Below are 15,999 nucleotides of genomic sequence, written 5' to 3'. Positions count from 1 at the left end.
CAATGCCCTTATAGAGAAAGGAATCCCTATATCAAAGGCATCCCCTTGGCTTAGGAAGAGTTCAATTACAAGGTGATACCGAGGATCCTTTTGGCTCTGAGGGATGATCCTGTACGTGGAAGGCCCACTTCTAGGTCAAGTAAGTCCCCAAGATCATTTTAGCTGGGTACGGGGGGGCGGCATGGTAGGTATTAAATATCAATCCAGTCGGCAGACCGCACCCATTCCTGGTTCGGCGACATCGTGATAATTGATGGCCATGGATCTACCTCAATGATGCATTAAGGTCTGTGAAACGTCCCTCTGGTATTCCCTTGAATGATTCTTTTGATTCGCTTTTCTGTCGCCGATGTGGACATTTCATCCCGTTGTGTTGATATTCATCAGATTCTTGGACGCCGGTCAAAACTTCAAACGCTCCTTCTTCGACGATGAAGATCGGAACGGATATGTAGGTAGTTGAGTCAATCAAAATCTTTCTATCGGGGCCGGCACTGCGAAGCCCCGCAGCGTTACTAATCCTAAACTGGAAATTAACGGGTACTTCCTCCTGTCCAGCCAGCGAGCCATGGCCCATAGCATCAGCGCTCTGTGACTTTGGAGAAGATCGAGATCCTTGGCATCCATCCGTCCTTCCCACAGTCTCACCGTTCAAACCTACAGTACAATCATACGACTGCCATTCTTTGTGCAGCGCAGCCGCTTGCTTTTTGACTGCCGCATCTGGCTTCGGGAACAAGGATAATAGCCCAAGCCCAGCCGAGCCTCGAGCGCAGCAAATCCTTTTTTTGCTTCCGGCACTGCAACAGCACTTTTCCGAGGTTTGCTGCTGCGTGGCACGCACCACCATGTGTCAGCGCATTGCCCAACCCCACTAACGTTACCCTCAACCTGCTGCCAACCTCCGCAAGATCCGGCCGCAAGCAACGAGCAATCAGGACCCACGACCCCATGGCCAGTGCTACGCCATCGACGGCATTGATAACCATCAGAACGCTCGATACGCTCGTTTTGGATTTCGCTCGATGGTATAATACATAGCAACTAGACAGACCAATGATAACTGCGAGCATCCCCCCTATCGACGACGATCTCCGGCGGTCGAGCTGCCTTTATTCCGTCGCCTGTCCAAGCTCTGTGCTGGTCTGGGCTCAATACCGCCGATCCTGCCCGGTTTGACTACGTCACCAACCTCCTCTTCATCGGGCGCAACGACCGCCATTCTCCTGCCGTGCATCCCAAACTCGAAAGTAGTTCCCCCCCGCCGATAACACGCTGCTCGCGGCTTCCAGCTCCCGTCGCGAATGACGTGGTGTAGGGTGGGGCCATCGCAGTCATGGGAAGTGCAAGCACCAAAGAGTCGCGCAGTGGTGATGCTGGCCATCGCGGCCATCACTCCGGCATCAGCCCGGGCCTTGAGCCTGGCGCCGGCCCCTCCACGCGATCCGACCGAACATCAAGCCGGGGGAACCGTGTGAGTCGGGCAGATCTAGGAGGCATTCTGGGACTGGGGCCTACCAGAGGCTCAAGCTCGCAATTGGAGCCACCGTACGAGCGCCGCGAAACCAAGCAGGAGAGGGAGGCGCGAAGACTGGAGAAGGAGCGGATTGCTAGAATCGCCGAGCGAGAGCGGAGCATGAAGGAAGAGCACGTAGACGGAGGCTTCCTGGTCACCATGGGAGTATACACCGGCCCGGAAGACTTTAACAAGCAAATCGTGCGCCAACTTCAAGTACGTTCATTTCATGCCTGAGCGGAGTCGAGCAGGTGCTGACTGTTTTTTGTTCAGATAGAGCGAAAGCTCGCACCCTTCTGGCGAGGTCTTAATGACTTCAGCGATGAATGGACGGAGCCGCAGATTATTGCTGCGGCCCGGGGGCTGCCCATCCCTGCTGCCGACCAGACTCCTCCAGACGAGCTTATCCCCCGGCCGCTTTCGCCGAGCTCTCAAGGGGAATCGACCCCAAACTTGGAGTATCTAACAGTGCCGATTCTCAATCGCTCCCAGTCAACGGCTTCTGATCATGCTGCGTCAACACCGGCCTCAGCTCTCCCGTCACCTCTTCAAAATCAACAATCGCGATCGAGTTCGCCCTTCAAGCCACGCGGGAAGGCTCTCGCATCCGTCTTTAGTGGAAGCCCCCGGAATGGATCCACAGCCGAGTTCGTGCCGACCGAGATCAAATTACCGCATGATCCCTTTGTCAATGGACAGCCCATTGAAGTCTTTTTGTACAAGAATGCCATCGATTGCCCCATCTGTTTCCTGTCTTACCCGCCATACCTGAACCACACGAGGTGTTGCGACCAGCCGATCTGCAGCGAGTGCTTTGTGCAAATCAAGCGGCCGGATCCGCATTTTCCGGAAGGACACAACGAAAATGACCCTAACCGCAACCCGGAAGAGTCGGCAGGTTTGTTGGTGTCAGAGCCCGCATGCTGCCCTTACTGCACTCAACCCGACTTCGGTGTCACGTACGAGCCGCCGCCATTTCGTCGCGGCTTAGCGTACTCCATTTCCCCGGCCGCGCTAGGAACCATGAGCACTGCCATGTCTTCAAGCAGCTCGATCAACTCGGCGTCGTTATCACCGGCGGTTGGCTCACCGGGATCCGGCCGCCGACGGAATGAGTCTCTGTCAGCTGGCAGCCCCAACGTCATCCTGACGGACCGGATCCGTCCCGAGTGGGCAGCGAAACTGCAGGCAGCACGTGCGCATCTGGCAAGGCGGGCCGCAGCCGCTACAGCATTGCATACCGCCGCGTTTCTCATGGGGAATGCTGAGAATCGGGCATTCCGTAGCCGATTTGGGCGTCGAAACACGGGCGGATCAGGCTCTGCTGGCGCTTCCCCTGGCGGCGGAAATGGGGATAACGGAGATAGTGGGTCTGGGACGCCCTTGCAGGGTGGCCTTGACCCCAGAGGCAGTTCAGGGCGCGGTGGCGGCGAGGGCCGGCGTGGCGGCCTCGAGGAACTTGAAGACATGATGTTCATGGAGGCGATACGCCTGTCCCTTGCCGCCGAGGAAGAGCGCAAGCGAAAGGCGGAGAAAGAGGCGAAGAAAGAGGCAAAGAGACGGGGAAAGGAAGAGAAAAAAGCGGCAAAGGCTGCCGCGAAGCGAGCTGGGCCTTATGAGGGTGCCGGCAGCCATAGCGGCCATAGCTCGGCAAGCGCAAGTAGTCTGAGTTTGTCAGGTCTAGGATTCGGAAGAAGGCGAGGCAATAGTGCTGCCAGCAATCTCCGAATCGAGGCCACCAGTGCCGCTGCACTGGCCGCGGGCGGTTCCTCGAATTTGGAACCGAGTTCCAGAGACAAAGGGAAAGGCGTAGATCGCCCTGTATCCCTATCCGCAGAGAGTTCCCAGGCCAGCACCGCCGAGCCAGCCAGTCCGGGCAGCCGGGCTACTCATTCAAGTCCGCGACAGATCCCGTCCCCGCATCTCCCGGCCGGTCCCTCTCATTTGCGACAGATGAGCAGCGCGTCGTCAGTCTCATCATCGGTCCTAGACAGCCACCAAGGCAGCTTTACGGCGCCTTCTTACCTGCAGGACCCTCGCGGTAGTGGGCTTAGCCTGGGGAGCCGGTCGGGCCCCAGCGAGGACGGCGGCGATCAGGATCCAGATCGGGACCCGAGCGCCAGCACCGAACCCATGTTCAACTTCAGGAGTCTTGCCGAAGTGGTCGGTGTTAGTCTGGAAGGTGAAAACGCTGGGAGGCGGCTCAGCGCGATCGAAGCTGAGAGGAAGGGCAAAGAAGCGGAGGGCTCCCAATCTCACCAAGGCCCCAGCCGTGGTGACAGCTCCGTTGCCCCTGAGTCACCCCTAGAAGTGTCCACGAGCCAGGCAAGTATGGAGCCGGAACACACTAAAGAAGATCTGTCCTCGCAGGCTGAGCGGGACATGGCATCTACGAATCCGAACGCATTGTCGCCGCCAACAGTCACAGTCACCCCAGAAACACCCAAGGCAGGGGACACGGAAGAATTGAAGCAGCTTGGCTACGCTTCAGCCGTTGAGCATGCGGATCAAGCGGTGCAGTAGTCCGACGACATTTCTGAGGGGATGCTTGGATAACAAGTATCAGCATATATGAGAGAGCTCGAAGATGATGCTGAAAAGACGTCGCAACGAACGTCGTTGCTAGATGGGCAAGCATTCTAAAGGGGTTTCTCACGGTGCGCCAGGTCAAAGAATGACTGAGGAGGAGCATGGAAGTGGCAGAATTGCGGGCCTTGCTTGTTGCAAGTTGTGGCTGATGTGTCGTGCTTTCCCTTGTCCTACAACCCCCTCCCTTTCCTTCTGACATCTCATCTATCTCTTTCCCCCTTTTTGCTCTATCCCTACACTGTCCTTTTAACGTGGTTGCGGTTCCTATGGGAAGACTGGTTGGGCCTATGTTAAAGAATGGCAAGTTGAGGTACGGATGGACGGCACAGGTGGCGGGATGGAGTCTGGAGAACCTGGCGCCTGAGGTCGTGTTTAGCTGCATTTTGAGAAATCGAACACCAAGCATTGCTTTCCTGGTTACTGTATGATCAAGACACAGTGCACACCCCTTCTATTTGCGTCCATTGAATTGTCCTGGCTATCCTTCTAGTAAAGAAACCAAGTCTATGTGCTCCCGCTTGGACAACCTCACAGTCGCTAGCTTGGTCCTGCCCCCGTATGCGCAGCTTGACGACTCCGCTTCACCTCCTCATATTCGGCGATAATGCCATCATCTGGCACAACCCCGCGCTCGGCTTCAGGCCTGGTATTCACGTAGCCCTTCTTGGGACTGTCCCAAGCATGGTCTAGCCATGAACCCAACGCCGGCCAGAGCTGCTCGCGAACCAACCGCATCACCTTTTCCTGACGTGCCCGCGCTTCTTTCTCATCGCCCGTGTCCTTTACCAACCCTATAGCGGACAGCGCCCCGCGCCACTCGGCGACCGTCTCTTCCAGCTCGGCGATGGACGACACGCCGCAAACGCTCACGCCAAGTTTGTTGTTGCTACGAGAGGCGTGTTCGTAGTCCACGCCAACACCCGCCACGGCCCCGATCCACGCCCACTCGCTCAGAGACCAGCGCAGCGCGACCGACTCGAGCCGCTCGCCCGCCGCCGAGGCCAGCTCGGCCAGCCTCTTGCACACCACGCGCAGCGCAGGCGGCGACGGGTGCCACTTGGCTAGCATGGCGGGCTGTTCCTGTGTTGGAGCCTCCGAGGGCTCGGAGTCGGCGGGGATCCCTCGGCTCGTGAGCAGGCCCATGCCGAGCATGCTCGCGTTGGGGACGACGGAGACGCCGGCTTCTTTCAGCCGCGCCAGGGGTGACGCTTTCTTCCCCTCCTCCCCTTCCTGCTCGTGATAATCTGGAAGAACAAGTGGCAGTCCCAACCGGCGATTCTGCAGGGTAAAATTCCCGTAGCTCATCACGGCATCAAGCGGCTCACCCGTTTCGCGCAAAACCATCTCGGCCAGCTCGCAGAGCGTGTCGACGGGGAACCCGCTGATTCCCACATAGCGAATCACCCCGTCCTCGTCGCGCAGACGGCGCAGTTCCCGGACGGCCGCGAGCACTTCTTGCGGAGAAACAAACTCGACGTCGTGCGTGTAGACCAGGTCCAGATAGGGCGTGCGCAGGCGCCGCAGGCTGCGCAGCACAGAGTACCGGATCCAGGCCGGGGAGTAGTCGAACTCGTAACTGCCGATGCGCCCGGCCTTGGTGATGATCCTGTAGCTGGAGCGGGGGTGTTTGTCTTGGTCGAGGCTGGCGAGCGCGTCGCCCACAAGCTCCTCGGAGGGCCCGTAGTACGGGCTCGTGTCGAAGGCGGTGATGCCCAGCGAGATGGCGCGCGCGACGATGTCCCGGTAGGGCATCGCCCGCGGGTCGGGCACGTACTGCGTGTTGAAGGTCGCCGTGCCGAGGATTAGCGGGGGCAGGATTGTGTGGAGAGGTGGCCGTGCGGCCGGAGGGGAGGTTGAGGCTGCCATGGCGACGGTCACGGTGTTTGTTGGGTTATGGTGTTTCTGCTGCTTTTGGCTGTTGTGATGGTTGGTATGGAAGGGGGAGATAGATATCCTAGATAGCCGCGGCCTGTCATCCACCGACTTGCACGTCATGCTACCGGTAACGTCAGTAGTTAGTGTACCCCTCCACCAAGAATTGGGAGGGGCTTCTTTGGAGGTCGCAAGCGAGGGGAAGTGGGGTCGACTACATCCTCTGGCAACAGAGCTAAGGGAAGACTATTGGATATTGGCATTGATGATCGATCTAAGAATATGTATTCTGCTGTCTATCTATATTCAATGTCAGACAGCCAACCTCCCTCGAAAGAGATACATTACCGTATGTACGGGGCGAATGAGATGATGTCTATTCTTGTGAGTTGAGATGACCCAAATCTGGGCTGAGGCGTTGTCGAAGCAGCGGGGCAATCCGCTGTAGCTAAGGTTACTGTACGGAGTAGCCCTGCCCCACACTTTCCTCCATGCCACCTAGCGCCACAATGTGGGGAACCCGGCAGGTGGCTCTCAAGGCGCTCGATGGCGGACGCCTTTTGCGCCTTCCACTTGCCAGAACCCAATGTGTGCCTGGTCCGACCCCAACGTCAACGGTCAGTGAATAAATCTCAAGCAAGAACAGTAGAGTGGCGGCCACCATTCCCCAACTTACAGACAACATGCAATACGATGAAAAGCGAATATATGAGATTGACGGCACATCGGGTTACCAGCTCGCCGGCCCCAACCCGTGAACCCGATATCCTGGGAGGCATGGCTGCCAAGAGCCGACTTCCACAATTACACATCGGCGCGCCTCGATGACGAGAAAGGCTCGCATTCTTAACACTTCCTACACGTACTCGCATTGACCTGGGTTTTCTATTGGATCATCGGGCTCTATATTTCTCGGGCCTCCTTCTTCCATAGTCTTCTCAACCGAGTAGCCAAGTTTTGGTCGGGTTGTTGATGACATGTTGGCTCGCAGCCAGCATCACTCAAGCGCGTGGTTGTGCTGTATAATCCGTCGTGGGCTTACCCTTGCATTGATACCAAAGTTGAACCCCCTGAGTCCTCCATCATATATCGGAGGACTTCTCGTTGTGGCTGGTTTAGGCTAAAGGGAGTATTATCAGCCTCTTTTACAGCCTTGTTTCTGACTCTATCATCCCTCCCCAGGACCCTCCCTGCGCTTTCGTTCCGGTCCGTTTAATATCGTGGAGCACCCCGCATCAAGGACATTGATTTCATTTATTCCCATGACATCTGCTTTACCCTTCCAATCACGAACTTTCGATCATTGCCCGCCACAAGCAGCAACGATTTTCTTTCCGGGTCCTTCCATGCTCCTCCACCTTCCTGTCTCGACCTCTTGGGTCCTCCTGTGGTTATTAGAGTTCCATTCAACGACAAAAGCAGCGATCCAGAGTCAGCCTCCGAACGTCGACATCGGACCAACCAGAGCCAAGCGAAAGCCGATGACCATGCTCTGAATGTTTCAGGAATGGAATGGTGTCGACGGTGAACCGGATTGTGACGTCTAATTTCGTGGTGGGCCTGGCCCGAAGGACGACGGCCTCTTCAGTCAGCTTTTCTACCCCTTTCCTCGGCTTGGTTCTGCCGCCGATGTTCCGGGATGTAGTCTACGGCCGGCTTGGTTCGTCGCCTCCCATATTGCCCACGTTGTCTCCCGTACCTACGGAAGTAACGTCTCGGCATGCCAGGGGGTTCGAGGGACCGGTTGGTCGGCCTCCGCATAGGACATGTGTTAAGTGTCATATATAAGTAGAAAACTCTGGAAACCGCAGTCAGTGTCTGGTGCTCGGCTACTGCTCATTGCCGTTGCTCTCATTCCAATTCTACTGCCGGCTCCCAGCCAAGATGCGGTTCCTCGAGAGCGTCACACGCGTAGCAGGCTTCCTGGGCCTCGGTGAGTGCTTCTGATATAGAATTGCTTCCAAATGGCAGAGATTGACGGGTTGGCGTTTCCTTTTCGCAGCGAGAAGGCAATTCGAGCCCGACTCATCCGTGTACGAGGACTCAGAGACGGGTCTTACATTTGCTTCATACACGAGTGAACGTGGCATCACGTTCCGCGTCGCCATACCCGACCCCGTCCCGGACAACAAGATCTTCGACACTGTCCTCCAAATCGTAGCGCCCAACGATGTGGGCTGGACCGGCTGGGCCTGGGGAGGGCACATGACGTACAACCCTCTTGCGGTTGTCTGGCTCAACGGGACCGACGATGTCGTCCTGACGTCCCGGATCGCTTAGTTTGTCTCCCCCTGTGTTTCCCATCCGTCTAGACAGATACTAACGGTACCCACCTCACAGCGGCTACTTCAGCCCCCCGTCTTACCCGGACGCAACCTACACGATCCTGAAAACGGGAACGCACGTCAACGCGACGCACTTCCAGATCACGGCCAAGTGCACGGGTTGCTCGAGGTGGGGTGACGAGGATATCGGCTTTACCGAGCTCGATCCCGCGTACCAGAGCACCATGGCGTTTGCCTACTCCAACACTCCGCCCGACACGCCGGCCGATGAAGAGTCGAATTTCGGCATTCATGACAGCCTGGGCCACCCCATATACGACCTGGCCACAGGCAAGAATGCCGACTTTGACGCCAAGGTGGCTAAGCTTGTATAAGGTAGCTTGATGGAGCACCGAAGATGGACTTGGAGCGGGGATCTTGATTGTTTACTAGTGCTGTAGCATAGCTCAGAGATAGGGACTAGTTAGACGGTGGACTCATCCTTTAATGCGATTACATTAGGAGTGTAATCTCCTGGGCCATCTTTTTGACACTCTGTCTGGTCAAACCAGCAATAGGCTTGGTGTTTACTTACTGCTAGTAGTACTTACAGTACCTACTTAGATGATGAAAAATCCGCAAAAGTGCAATCTCGATTGTTTGGTGTATATGCTGCATGTATAACTGCCGGAGCCGGGGTACATCATTAGATATAAGCCGGCTGAACAGGACATGTACATAGTATCAAGTAACAGCATGGGCCTAGATGACACAACTCCCAATATATCCGTCACGTGGTGAACATGTCCAAAAGCTTGACTCTGTCCAGTGTGTTCAGTCCAGTTCCCGTATAGTAGCGTACTTCGTTGACAAGGGATCAATTCTCAGTTAGAGGCTGTTACATGTACTGTACATACCATCACCCACGTTAACCCCGTGTAAGATGTTTGCTTTACTCGGACTTTCCATATTCCTTCACGCCACCGCCGCGGTCGACGCAGCTGGCTTGACGGTCGATCTCGGCTACGGCATATACACGGGTGTGTTCAACAGCTCCTCGGGGCTCAACGTCTGGAAAGGCATCCGATATGCGGCACCGCCCGTGGGGCCACTCCGATGGCAGGCGCCTCGGCCTCCGCCCGGTGCCAACCGCACTGCCATCCTGGCCAATACCTTTGGACCAGCTTGTCCCCAGGCACTCTCCGCCAAACCTGGAGCTAGTGCAATCTTCATTCCCGGGAACGAGGACTGTCTGTTTCTCAACGTCTATGCCCCGGCATCATCGGGCAATGCTTCGGAACCCGGGTTTCCTGTTCTTGTCGCCATACACGGCGGCGGGTACGGCCTTGGCGATGCATCGCAGGACATGGCTGGCTTTATCAACACCAATAACAATTCATTGGTTGCTGTTACAATACAGTACAGGGTATGTGATCTCGCTTGGGGCGTATAAGTCATGGTGGATGCTGATATGCTTCTAATCATCATATTAATACCTACCTCTATTAAAGCTAGGGGCGTTTGGCTTCCTGTCCTCTCCGGAAGTCAAGGCCAGGGGTGTGCTCAACGCCGGTCTCCTAGACCAGAAACTCGCACTGGAGTGGGTGCAGGAACACATCTCCAAGTTCGGAGGCGATCCGGACCGAGTGACGGTATGGGGCGTGTCTGCAGGTGCCGGCTCCATCTTGTTGCATGCTACAGCACAAGACGCCTCACTGGGCACCAGTCTTTTCAGGAATGTCAGTCTAGCTCTCCAGATCCCTAATGAAGGAGGTGATGGTTGTTCTGACCGTTGTTTGTGTAGCTGATCGCAGCATCCCCCTGGATACCGACTCAGCCATATTACGACGACCCAATCCCTACTCGGCATTACCGTGACTTTGCCTCACTGTCAGGGTGCACGTCGCAGCAAAACACGTTTGACTGTCTGGTGTCTCGGGATACACTGACGCTACAGTATGCCGCCCATTTGGTCTCGACAAACCCCCCGACTCCTCATGGCAACTGGTACGTAAAGACGCATTTATAAGGCGCTTGCCAGTTGGCCCTGGAAACTTGAATCGTTGACCGAGGGTGCAGGGCGTTTATTCCAGTCACTGATGGGTTCTACATCACGGGGCCGCCCAGTATACAGCTCGCTAAGAAGCGAGTCAACGGACAGCGGTTGCTAGTCGGGGCAAGTCAAGTCTCCTGACCATCCTCATGGACCACCTCACACCGAAAAATGTCAGGGGGGCGTACTGACAAGTGACAGAATAACGCAAACGAAGGTTCCCTTATACCACCATCCACTATCAAAACACAGAATGACCTGACCGCCTGGCTCAAGGAGAACTTCCCCAGCTTGTCACAGGCAAACATCAGCAGCATCCTGACCGCCTACCCAAGCGATGCCGGCCCAGTCGATCCCAGCGCTGCAAGGTTTGAGACAGATGGCTACGGTCCCGCAACAGCACTCAACGTCAGCCAGGTGGCTACCGGGCAACAACAACGAGGCTATGTAAGCTGATGGCATGGCTCGAGCAAGTTTGTTTACCTGGCTACTAGTGCGCCCTGACCATGTCTTGCTACGTAGAACATCTACGCCGAAGCATCCGTGATATGTCCAAGCTATTGGTTCGCCAGCGCTTTCTCCGCCTCGGGCAAAGCCGCCTACCACTACCAGTATTCCGTCCCGTTCGCCGTGCACGGCTCAGACGTTGCAGCTTACTTCGGGCCCTCAACTGAGAATCAGGGGCCAGATCTTGTCACTGCTTTTCGAAGTCTGTCTATGACCTACTAGTACTTGGTAGCTTGCAGCTTGTTAAAGCGACCCAAAACACTAACAGGTTATCCATGACAACACAGGGATCTATGGCAATTTCATTACAAAAGACGACCCCTCAATATCAAGTTTCGACGCGAACAGCTGGTCGTCTCCTAGTCGAGACTTACCAAACTCGGCTAGCAGTTGGTATGTACTTCCTACGTATCTTAGTTGAATCCTCCCTTCAATCACTTGGACCTGTTCCAAGACAGCTAACTTTTCAACTACATGTACTTGGCCAGGCCTCAATGGACAGATTCCACCCCTTACCTCCTGAACCTCAACCAGAGCGGCGGCACTCGGTACACCACCTTGTCAGCCGTCGGCGTTGAGGTGACCCAGTTCCGCAACCCCGGGCTGCGCAACAACATCACCCTGGCGGATGCGTATCAATGGGAAGGCGGCCGGGGGCGTCGCTGCGATTTGTGGAAGCAGCTTAGTCCATATGTTCCGCAGTGAGAATTCTTCTTCATAGGTGGGTATAGTACTACTAGTATCTTACCTACCTAGGTAGGATTAAATGAGGAATGTATCTGTTGTTTTCTTCGGGATTACATTCATTCTGCCCACTGCAGGTCCGCTCGAGTCCTCGCAGGCTCCCTACGGGCATGCAAACATACAGAGCCATACAATATCTAGATTCTTCAAAATGAAAGCAAACTTGAAGGCTAGCTGATGTTCGCTATAGACTGTCTCTAACGTGGGCTTGCAGCATGTGTTTGCACGGCAAGCTCGAACCCCGATCCAAGGGCGCTGCTAGGGATGGGTCACTTGGAGGTTGCTGGAAGCTGCAGAGTACAACAGAAGCCTAGCAGTTCTGTTAAGAGGGGTAGTAGAGAGGATGATTTTTGCATACAAAATATCGGGCTGCACTAACAGACATCTTCCCTTCCAAAGTACCCTGACTGACAATTGAAGTTAGTACCACGTACTGAGTTGGTAGACTTGGGAATAAAACTAGGACCTACCACCAGCAACTGGATTTATACCACCTGGAGGCTGCATACTATACCTACTAGTACAAGCAAGGTAAGACTGCGAGGAAGACTTGGCCGCTCCCAACTGCCGGTTCCTTCTTCCGTGATAGGATCTAGGCGCAACGGCACCCGGGGTCCCGGCGGCTGAAGACTGAAGGCTCGCCATCACTGGTCGTTATCAGTGATAATATAGACCCTAACGATATTGGATTGACCAAAATAAGATTTCCATATGGTAACATTCGGAACCTAACCTTAAACAGATTGCTTGCGCGGACCCTGAGGCTTTGTGGACTCGAGGATCACCGCAAGACTCCCGGGTTATCATCAGTCTGCTCTACTACCCGACGTGGTGGATATTCGAACCATCATGATGACCCTCTTTGCTAACAACACAGACTGGCTCTTGAATACTAGTACTTGATGATATGGTATCACTTACACGCCACCAGAACCAGTCCTAGCTGTTCCACTGCAGTCTGCCATGGCCCGATTCATATCACACCTCCCTTCCCTCCTGACAGTTCTTTCCTTCATCTTACCATTTTGCCGACCCGTGGCTGCCAAACGTCAACTTAGAGCATGCAAAGCAGTCCCCGGGAGCGAGGGGTGGCCGCCCTTAGAGGAATGGGCGTCGCTCAACCGGTCCGTCGACGGACGCCTGCTTCAACCGATTCCGCCGGGGGCGGCCTGCCACGAGGCGCAAGCCGCACACTACAATGCCGCCGCATGCGGCGAGGTGCAAGCCGCGTGGTTCACCGAGCCGCTGCACTCTAACGACCCGGTCTCGTCCATGTGGAACAACTGGAACAATGACACATGCCTGCCCGACCCGGCGCTCCCCTGCAGCGCGGCCGGATACCCCGTGTACGTGGTCAACGCTTCGACTGCGCAGCATGTCAAGGCTGGGATTGATTTTGGTCAGTTTCCCAGGACCCAAAGAACATGTCCTTCAATAGCACTCTTGAGTCCTGACTTGTTCTGTTGTGTACAGCAAGGATGCACAATATCCGCTTGATTGTCAAGAACAGCGGGCATGACTACCTCGGCCGCTCGAGCGCGCCCGGCTCGTTGTCCATATGGGTCCATCATATGAAAGAAATCCGAGTGCACGAGGAGTCGTCCTTCCGGCCGACGGGGTGCAATGTCAGCATCCCGCTCGAGGGAGGACGCGCCGTAACGGCGGGCGCAGGGACGCAGATGCTTGAGGCGTACCGAGCCACGGCGCTTCACAACCTGACCGTAGTTGGGGGGAACGGCAGGACGGTCGCGCTGGGCGGATTCATTACCGGTGGCGGGCACAGCATCCTGGCGCCGCACTACGGCATGGCAGCAGACCAGGTCCTTGAGATGGAGTTGGTGACGCCGACGGGGGAGATCGTGACCTCGAACGAATGCCAACACGCGGACTTGTTCTGGGCCATGAGGGGGGTAAGTAAGAGTTCGCACCTGTACATCTTTCATCCTGTCGGCATGGTAGCTCACTTATCAAATTCTTCGCGCTCACCTTCTGGCCACACAGGGAGGCGGATCGACCTTTGGCGTCCTGACCTCCATCACGCTTAAAGCCATCCCCAGCCCCGAGGTGATGAGCCTCGCCTTCCAACTCTCCACGCCCGCATCAAACCCGCACGCTCTCGACGCAATCACCTACTTCGTGAGCAAGCTTCCAGACCTGGGCGATGCCGACGTGTCCGGGTACCCCATCATCTTCCGGTCCGCCGCCGCCGCCACCAGTACTGTATCCCTGAGCGGGATAATTGGCAAGGTAATCATGCTGCACACGCGGGACCCTCGCAGAATTCTGGTCCAGCTCGAGCCCGTAGTTGCGCACATCAACGCCACCTGGTCAGAAGGCGGGCTTGGCTGGACATGGTTGGCAGACACAACCTACTTCCCATCCTTTGGCGCGTGGTACGAGCAGAATTACGACCCCTCGCCCGTCGGGTATGGCAGCGTCATGGGCTCGCGGCTGCTCGACAGGGGCGCGCTGGCGGCGAACCTGACGGCCACCAAAGCCGCGCTGGACAGGTTCTCCTCCGCTGGCGATGGCAGAATGGCGCCGGGGCTGGTTACGGCGTATATCGTCTCGGGAAAAGCCGTGTGGGAGGCGAAGCCTAGAGGCGGGAGCACGGCGGTGAATCCCGCCTGGAGGAGGACCCATGTTCATGCGAGTAAGTCCGTTCGCTTTGGAAGGAACCTGATGGCAACAGCCTGCGCGGCGAATGGAAGTGATGTTTAGCTTGACTTCCAAGCCCTGAAGGAGGGTGATCAATATTCATCGGCTGACGTTCTTCTCCTGAAAACAACAGCTGCTAGCTTCAGCTTCGCCCCCTTGAATGCTACCGCCAGGGCGATGGCCATCTCCCAGGCAAATGCCGCCGCGGCAGCACTGCGGGAAGTGAGTCAGGACATGGGAGCGTATGTGAATGAGGTACGTTTCGGTTTATAATTAGGTGATGAAAGAGTCCGGCGTCTTGCTTTCGTAGGTAATTAGGTATCGTCCAAGCCACTAACTGCCTCATCCCTCGACATCAACTCACAGGCCAGCCGCTACGAACCAGACTGGCAGCAGGTATTTTGGGGGCAGAACTATCAGCGGTTACTGCAGATCAAGCGTGCCGTGGATCCGGACGATGTGTTTTGGTGCCAGCCCTGTGTTGGGAATGAGCGGTGGGAGGAAGTCGAGGGGATGCTGTGCCGTGTTTGATTCGAGATCCTTGTTTGCTGCAGCTTGAGTGTCAGACTTGGGCAGGATAGCACCCTTTTTGAGCGCTGACAATCCAGATGAAGGCGAAGATGAAGGCCTCTTGGCGTGGCATTTGATCACGTAACGGATGGTCTAAGGCTTCTGGGAGTGCTTCTCCCTCGGGTTTCCCGTTGTATCGAGCTGTCAACATGCCAATATCGTATGTCGGACAGTTTTCTCAGTTCTAAGTCATTGAGCGTGAGAGAAAAGAGAGATGTTCAATTATATCTGGGGAAGGAAGCCAACTCGGCAAGGTAGGATCGCAGGAATCTGCAGGAGCGGGAGAGAACCTGGAATAAATGCGGGGGAGCTGCCGCCATCCGAGTTCGGCACCAAGGTCTATTCCTACACGACAGTGGCAGGTAGGTGCAGTCGTGGGGGTGCACCTGCCAGCTAAACACCTTTCGAGGACTGCACTTCCTGACCGTATCTTGCTCTTCGATGTTGCCGTTGCTCATGAGAAGCATGCCGACTGATGACTGCCAGTGACGACCCGGTGGCATAATGGCAAGAGCGGCCCTCTCAACCGCTGCTCGTTGCGTGCATTACTTCTGTCTCCTCCTCGCCTTGGGCTCGTTTGTCTGGCGGTAAGAGCTTGCATTCTCAATCATTCCCCTATGAAACAAACTCCTTTGTACCCATATCATTCCAAACTCCAAGTCGGACATCCGCAACACACTAGATACAACGTCGGCGTGCTCGCATCCGTCCTCGTGCACCCGGGCTTCCAGGAGACACTCCAGCAGCCCGATGCCTCTCGCAGCGGGCTCATCACGGCCATCTACTATCTCGGCACATGGCTGAGCTACATCTTCTTCGCCCATCCCGCTGCCGACAGACTCGGCCGCCGCTATGCCGCCTTCTCAGGCATGTCCGTGACCTGCGTCGACCAAGCTCTCCAGGCCGGCGCCGTTGGGCGGCATGCCCTGGCAATGGTTGTCGCGGGCCGCATCGTTGCCGGCAAGGGCACAGCCATCATCTCCACCAGTGTTCCCCTTTACTAGAGGTTAGCAAATTCTGGCGGTGAAAGTGGTCCTGATTGCTAAAAGCAAACCGCGCAGTGAAATTGCTCCGCCGAAACAGCGTGGTCGATATGTGGTCATGAACCATGTGGGATTCGTTGCCGGTCTTGCCTCTGGTTTCTGGTGAGCTGTACTCCGCGTTCCCTATACCTCTCTCGTCCTTACCAATCCATACCTTACCACTTCAACCACGCTTACCTACCT

The 15,999-nt window shown here is 55.9% G+C and overlaps 7 protein-coding genes across 7 annotated transcripts; 6 read left to right on the top strand and 1 right to left on the bottom strand.

Moving 5' to 3' along the window:
• Nucleotides 1-1,093: 1,093 nt before the first annotated feature.
• Nucleotides 1,094-4,205, top strand: N656DRAFT_81514 (uncharacterized protein). The gene is made up of 2 exons (XM_064818386.1): nt 1,094-1,732; nt 1,790-4,205. The coding sequence occupies exons 1-2, from the start codon at nt 1,337-1,339 to the stop codon at nt 4,037-4,039; spliced, it is 2,646 nt and encodes an 881-aa protein (XP_064670491.1). The 5' UTR covers nt 1,094-1,336; the 3' UTR covers nt 4,040-4,205.
• A 437-nt stretch (nt 4,206-4,642) lies between these two features.
• N656DRAFT_798098 (Aldo/keto reductase) lies at nt 4,643-5,971 on the bottom strand (the record flags this gene model as incomplete). Its single annotated transcript, XM_064817718.1, has 1 exon — nt 4,643-5,971. One exon carries the CDS (start codon nt 5,969-5,971, stop codon nt 4,643-4,645), a length of 1,329 nt encoding a protein of 442 aa, XP_064670490.1.
• An 837-nt stretch (nt 5,972-6,808) lies between these two features.
• Nucleotides 6,809-7,770, top strand: N656DRAFT_81617 (uncharacterized protein). The gene is made up of 3 exons (XM_064818395.1): nt 6,809-7,009; nt 7,160-7,564; nt 7,770. Exons 1-2 carry the CDS (start codon nt 6,955-6,957, stop codon nt 7,471-7,473), a joined length of 369 nt encoding a protein of 122 aa, XP_064670489.1. The 5' UTR covers nt 6,809-6,954; the 3' UTR covers nt 7,474-7,564; nt 7,770.
• A 91-nt stretch (nt 7,771-7,861) lies between these two features.
• N656DRAFT_708934 (iron reductase domain protein) lies at nt 7,862-8,636 on the top strand (the record flags this gene model as incomplete). Its single annotated transcript, XM_064811551.1, has 3 exons — nt 7,862-7,910; nt 7,980-8,256; nt 8,318-8,636. 3 exons carry the CDS (start codon nt 7,862-7,864, stop codon nt 8,634-8,636), a joined length of 645 nt encoding a protein of 214 aa, XP_064670488.1.
• A 488-nt stretch (nt 8,637-9,124) lies between these two features.
• N656DRAFT_753041 (inactive carboxylesterase 4) lies at nt 9,125-11,522 on the top strand. The gene is made up of 8 exons (XM_064813052.1): nt 9,125-9,667; nt 9,753-9,980; nt 10,046-10,248; nt 10,321-10,426; nt 10,496-10,741; nt 10,817-11,003; nt 11,089-11,194; nt 11,290-11,522. Exons 1-8 carry the CDS (start codon nt 9,185-9,187, stop codon nt 11,504-11,506), a joined length of 1,776 nt encoding a protein of 591 aa, XP_064670487.1. The 5' UTR covers nt 9,125-9,184; the 3' UTR covers nt 11,507-11,522.
• Nucleotides 11,523-12,349: 827 nt separating this feature from the next.
• N656DRAFT_836892 (FAD-binding domain-containing protein) lies at nt 12,350-15,012 on the top strand. The gene is made up of 6 exons (XM_064818805.1): nt 12,350-12,440; nt 12,606-12,944; nt 13,019-13,455; nt 13,547-14,198; nt 14,337-14,458; nt 14,570-15,012. The coding sequence occupies exons 1-6, from the start codon at nt 12,395-12,397 to the stop codon at nt 14,732-14,734; spliced, it is 1,761 nt and encodes a 586-aa protein (XP_064670486.1). The 5' UTR covers nt 12,350-12,394; the 3' UTR covers nt 14,735-15,012.
• A 106-nt stretch (nt 15,013-15,118) lies between these two features.
• On the top strand, nt 15,119-15,861 carry N656DRAFT_779131 (uncharacterized protein). Its single transcript, XM_064815138.1, has one exon. The coding sequence runs from the start codon at nt 15,391-15,393 to the stop codon at nt 15,775-15,777; it is 387 nt and encodes a 128-aa protein (XP_064670485.1). The 5' UTR covers nt 15,119-15,390; the 3' UTR covers nt 15,778-15,861.
• The last annotated feature ends 138 nt before the right edge of the window (nt 15,862-15,999 follow it).

The sequence above is a fragment of the Canariomyces notabilis genome (genome assembly GCF_033297395.1).
Source record: "Canariomyces notabilis strain CBS 508.74 unplaced genomic scaffold N656scaffold_10, whole genome shotgun sequence".
Taxonomy (NCBI): domain Eukaryota; kingdom Fungi; phylum Ascomycota; class Sordariomycetes; order Sordariales; family Chaetomiaceae; genus Canariomyces; species Canariomyces notabilis.
This window is presented reverse-complemented; position numbering and strand designations above follow the sequence as displayed.

Excerpts from the sequence above, each read along its gene's own strand:
- N656DRAFT_81514 (XM_064818386.1), top strand. The coding sequence starts at position 1,337 with ATGGGAAGTGCAAGCACCAAAGAGTCGCGCAGTGGTGATGCTGGCCAT. Across the intron at positions 1,733-1,789 it reads AAATCGTGCGCCAACTTCAA|ATAGAGCGAAAGCTCGCACC; the intron begins GTACGTTCATTT and ends TTTTTTGTTCAG.
- N656DRAFT_81617 (XM_064818395.1), top strand. The coding sequence starts at position 6,955 with ATGTTGGCTCGCAGCCAGCATCACTCAAGCGCGTGGTTGTGCTGTATA. Across the intron at positions 7,010-7,159 it reads GTTGTGCTGTATAATCCGTC|GACCCTCCCTGCGCTTTCGT; the intron begins GTGGGCTTACCC and ends ATCCCTCCCCAG.
- N656DRAFT_753041 (XM_064813052.1), top strand. The coding sequence starts at position 9,185 with ATGTTTGCTTTACTCGGACTTTCCATATTCCTTCACGCCACCGCCGCG. Across the intron at positions 9,981-10,045 it reads GCACCAGTCTTTTCAGGAAT|CTGATCGCAGCATCCCCCTG; the intron begins GTCAGTCTAGCT and ends TTGTTTGTGTAG. Across the intron at positions 11,004-11,088 it reads TCTTGTCACTGCTTTTCGAA|GGATCTATGGCAATTTCATT; the intron begins GTCTGTCTATGA and ends ATGACAACACAG.
- N656DRAFT_836892 (XM_064818805.1), top strand. The coding sequence starts at position 12,395 with ATGATGACCCTCTTTGCTAACAACACAGACTGGCTCTTGAATACTA. Across the intron at positions 12,441-12,605 it reads AGACTGGCTCTTGAATACTA|CATGCAAAGCAGTCCCCGGG; the intron begins GTACTTGATGAT and ends GTCAACTTAGAG. Across the intron at positions 14,199-14,336 it reads GAGGACCCATGTTCATGCGA|CTGCTAGCTTCAGCTTCGCC; the intron begins GTAAGTCCGTTC and ends TGAAAACAACAG.
- N656DRAFT_779131 (XM_064815138.1), top strand. The coding sequence starts at position 15,391 with ATGAAACAAACTCCTTTGTACCCATATCATTCCAAACTCCAAGTCGGA.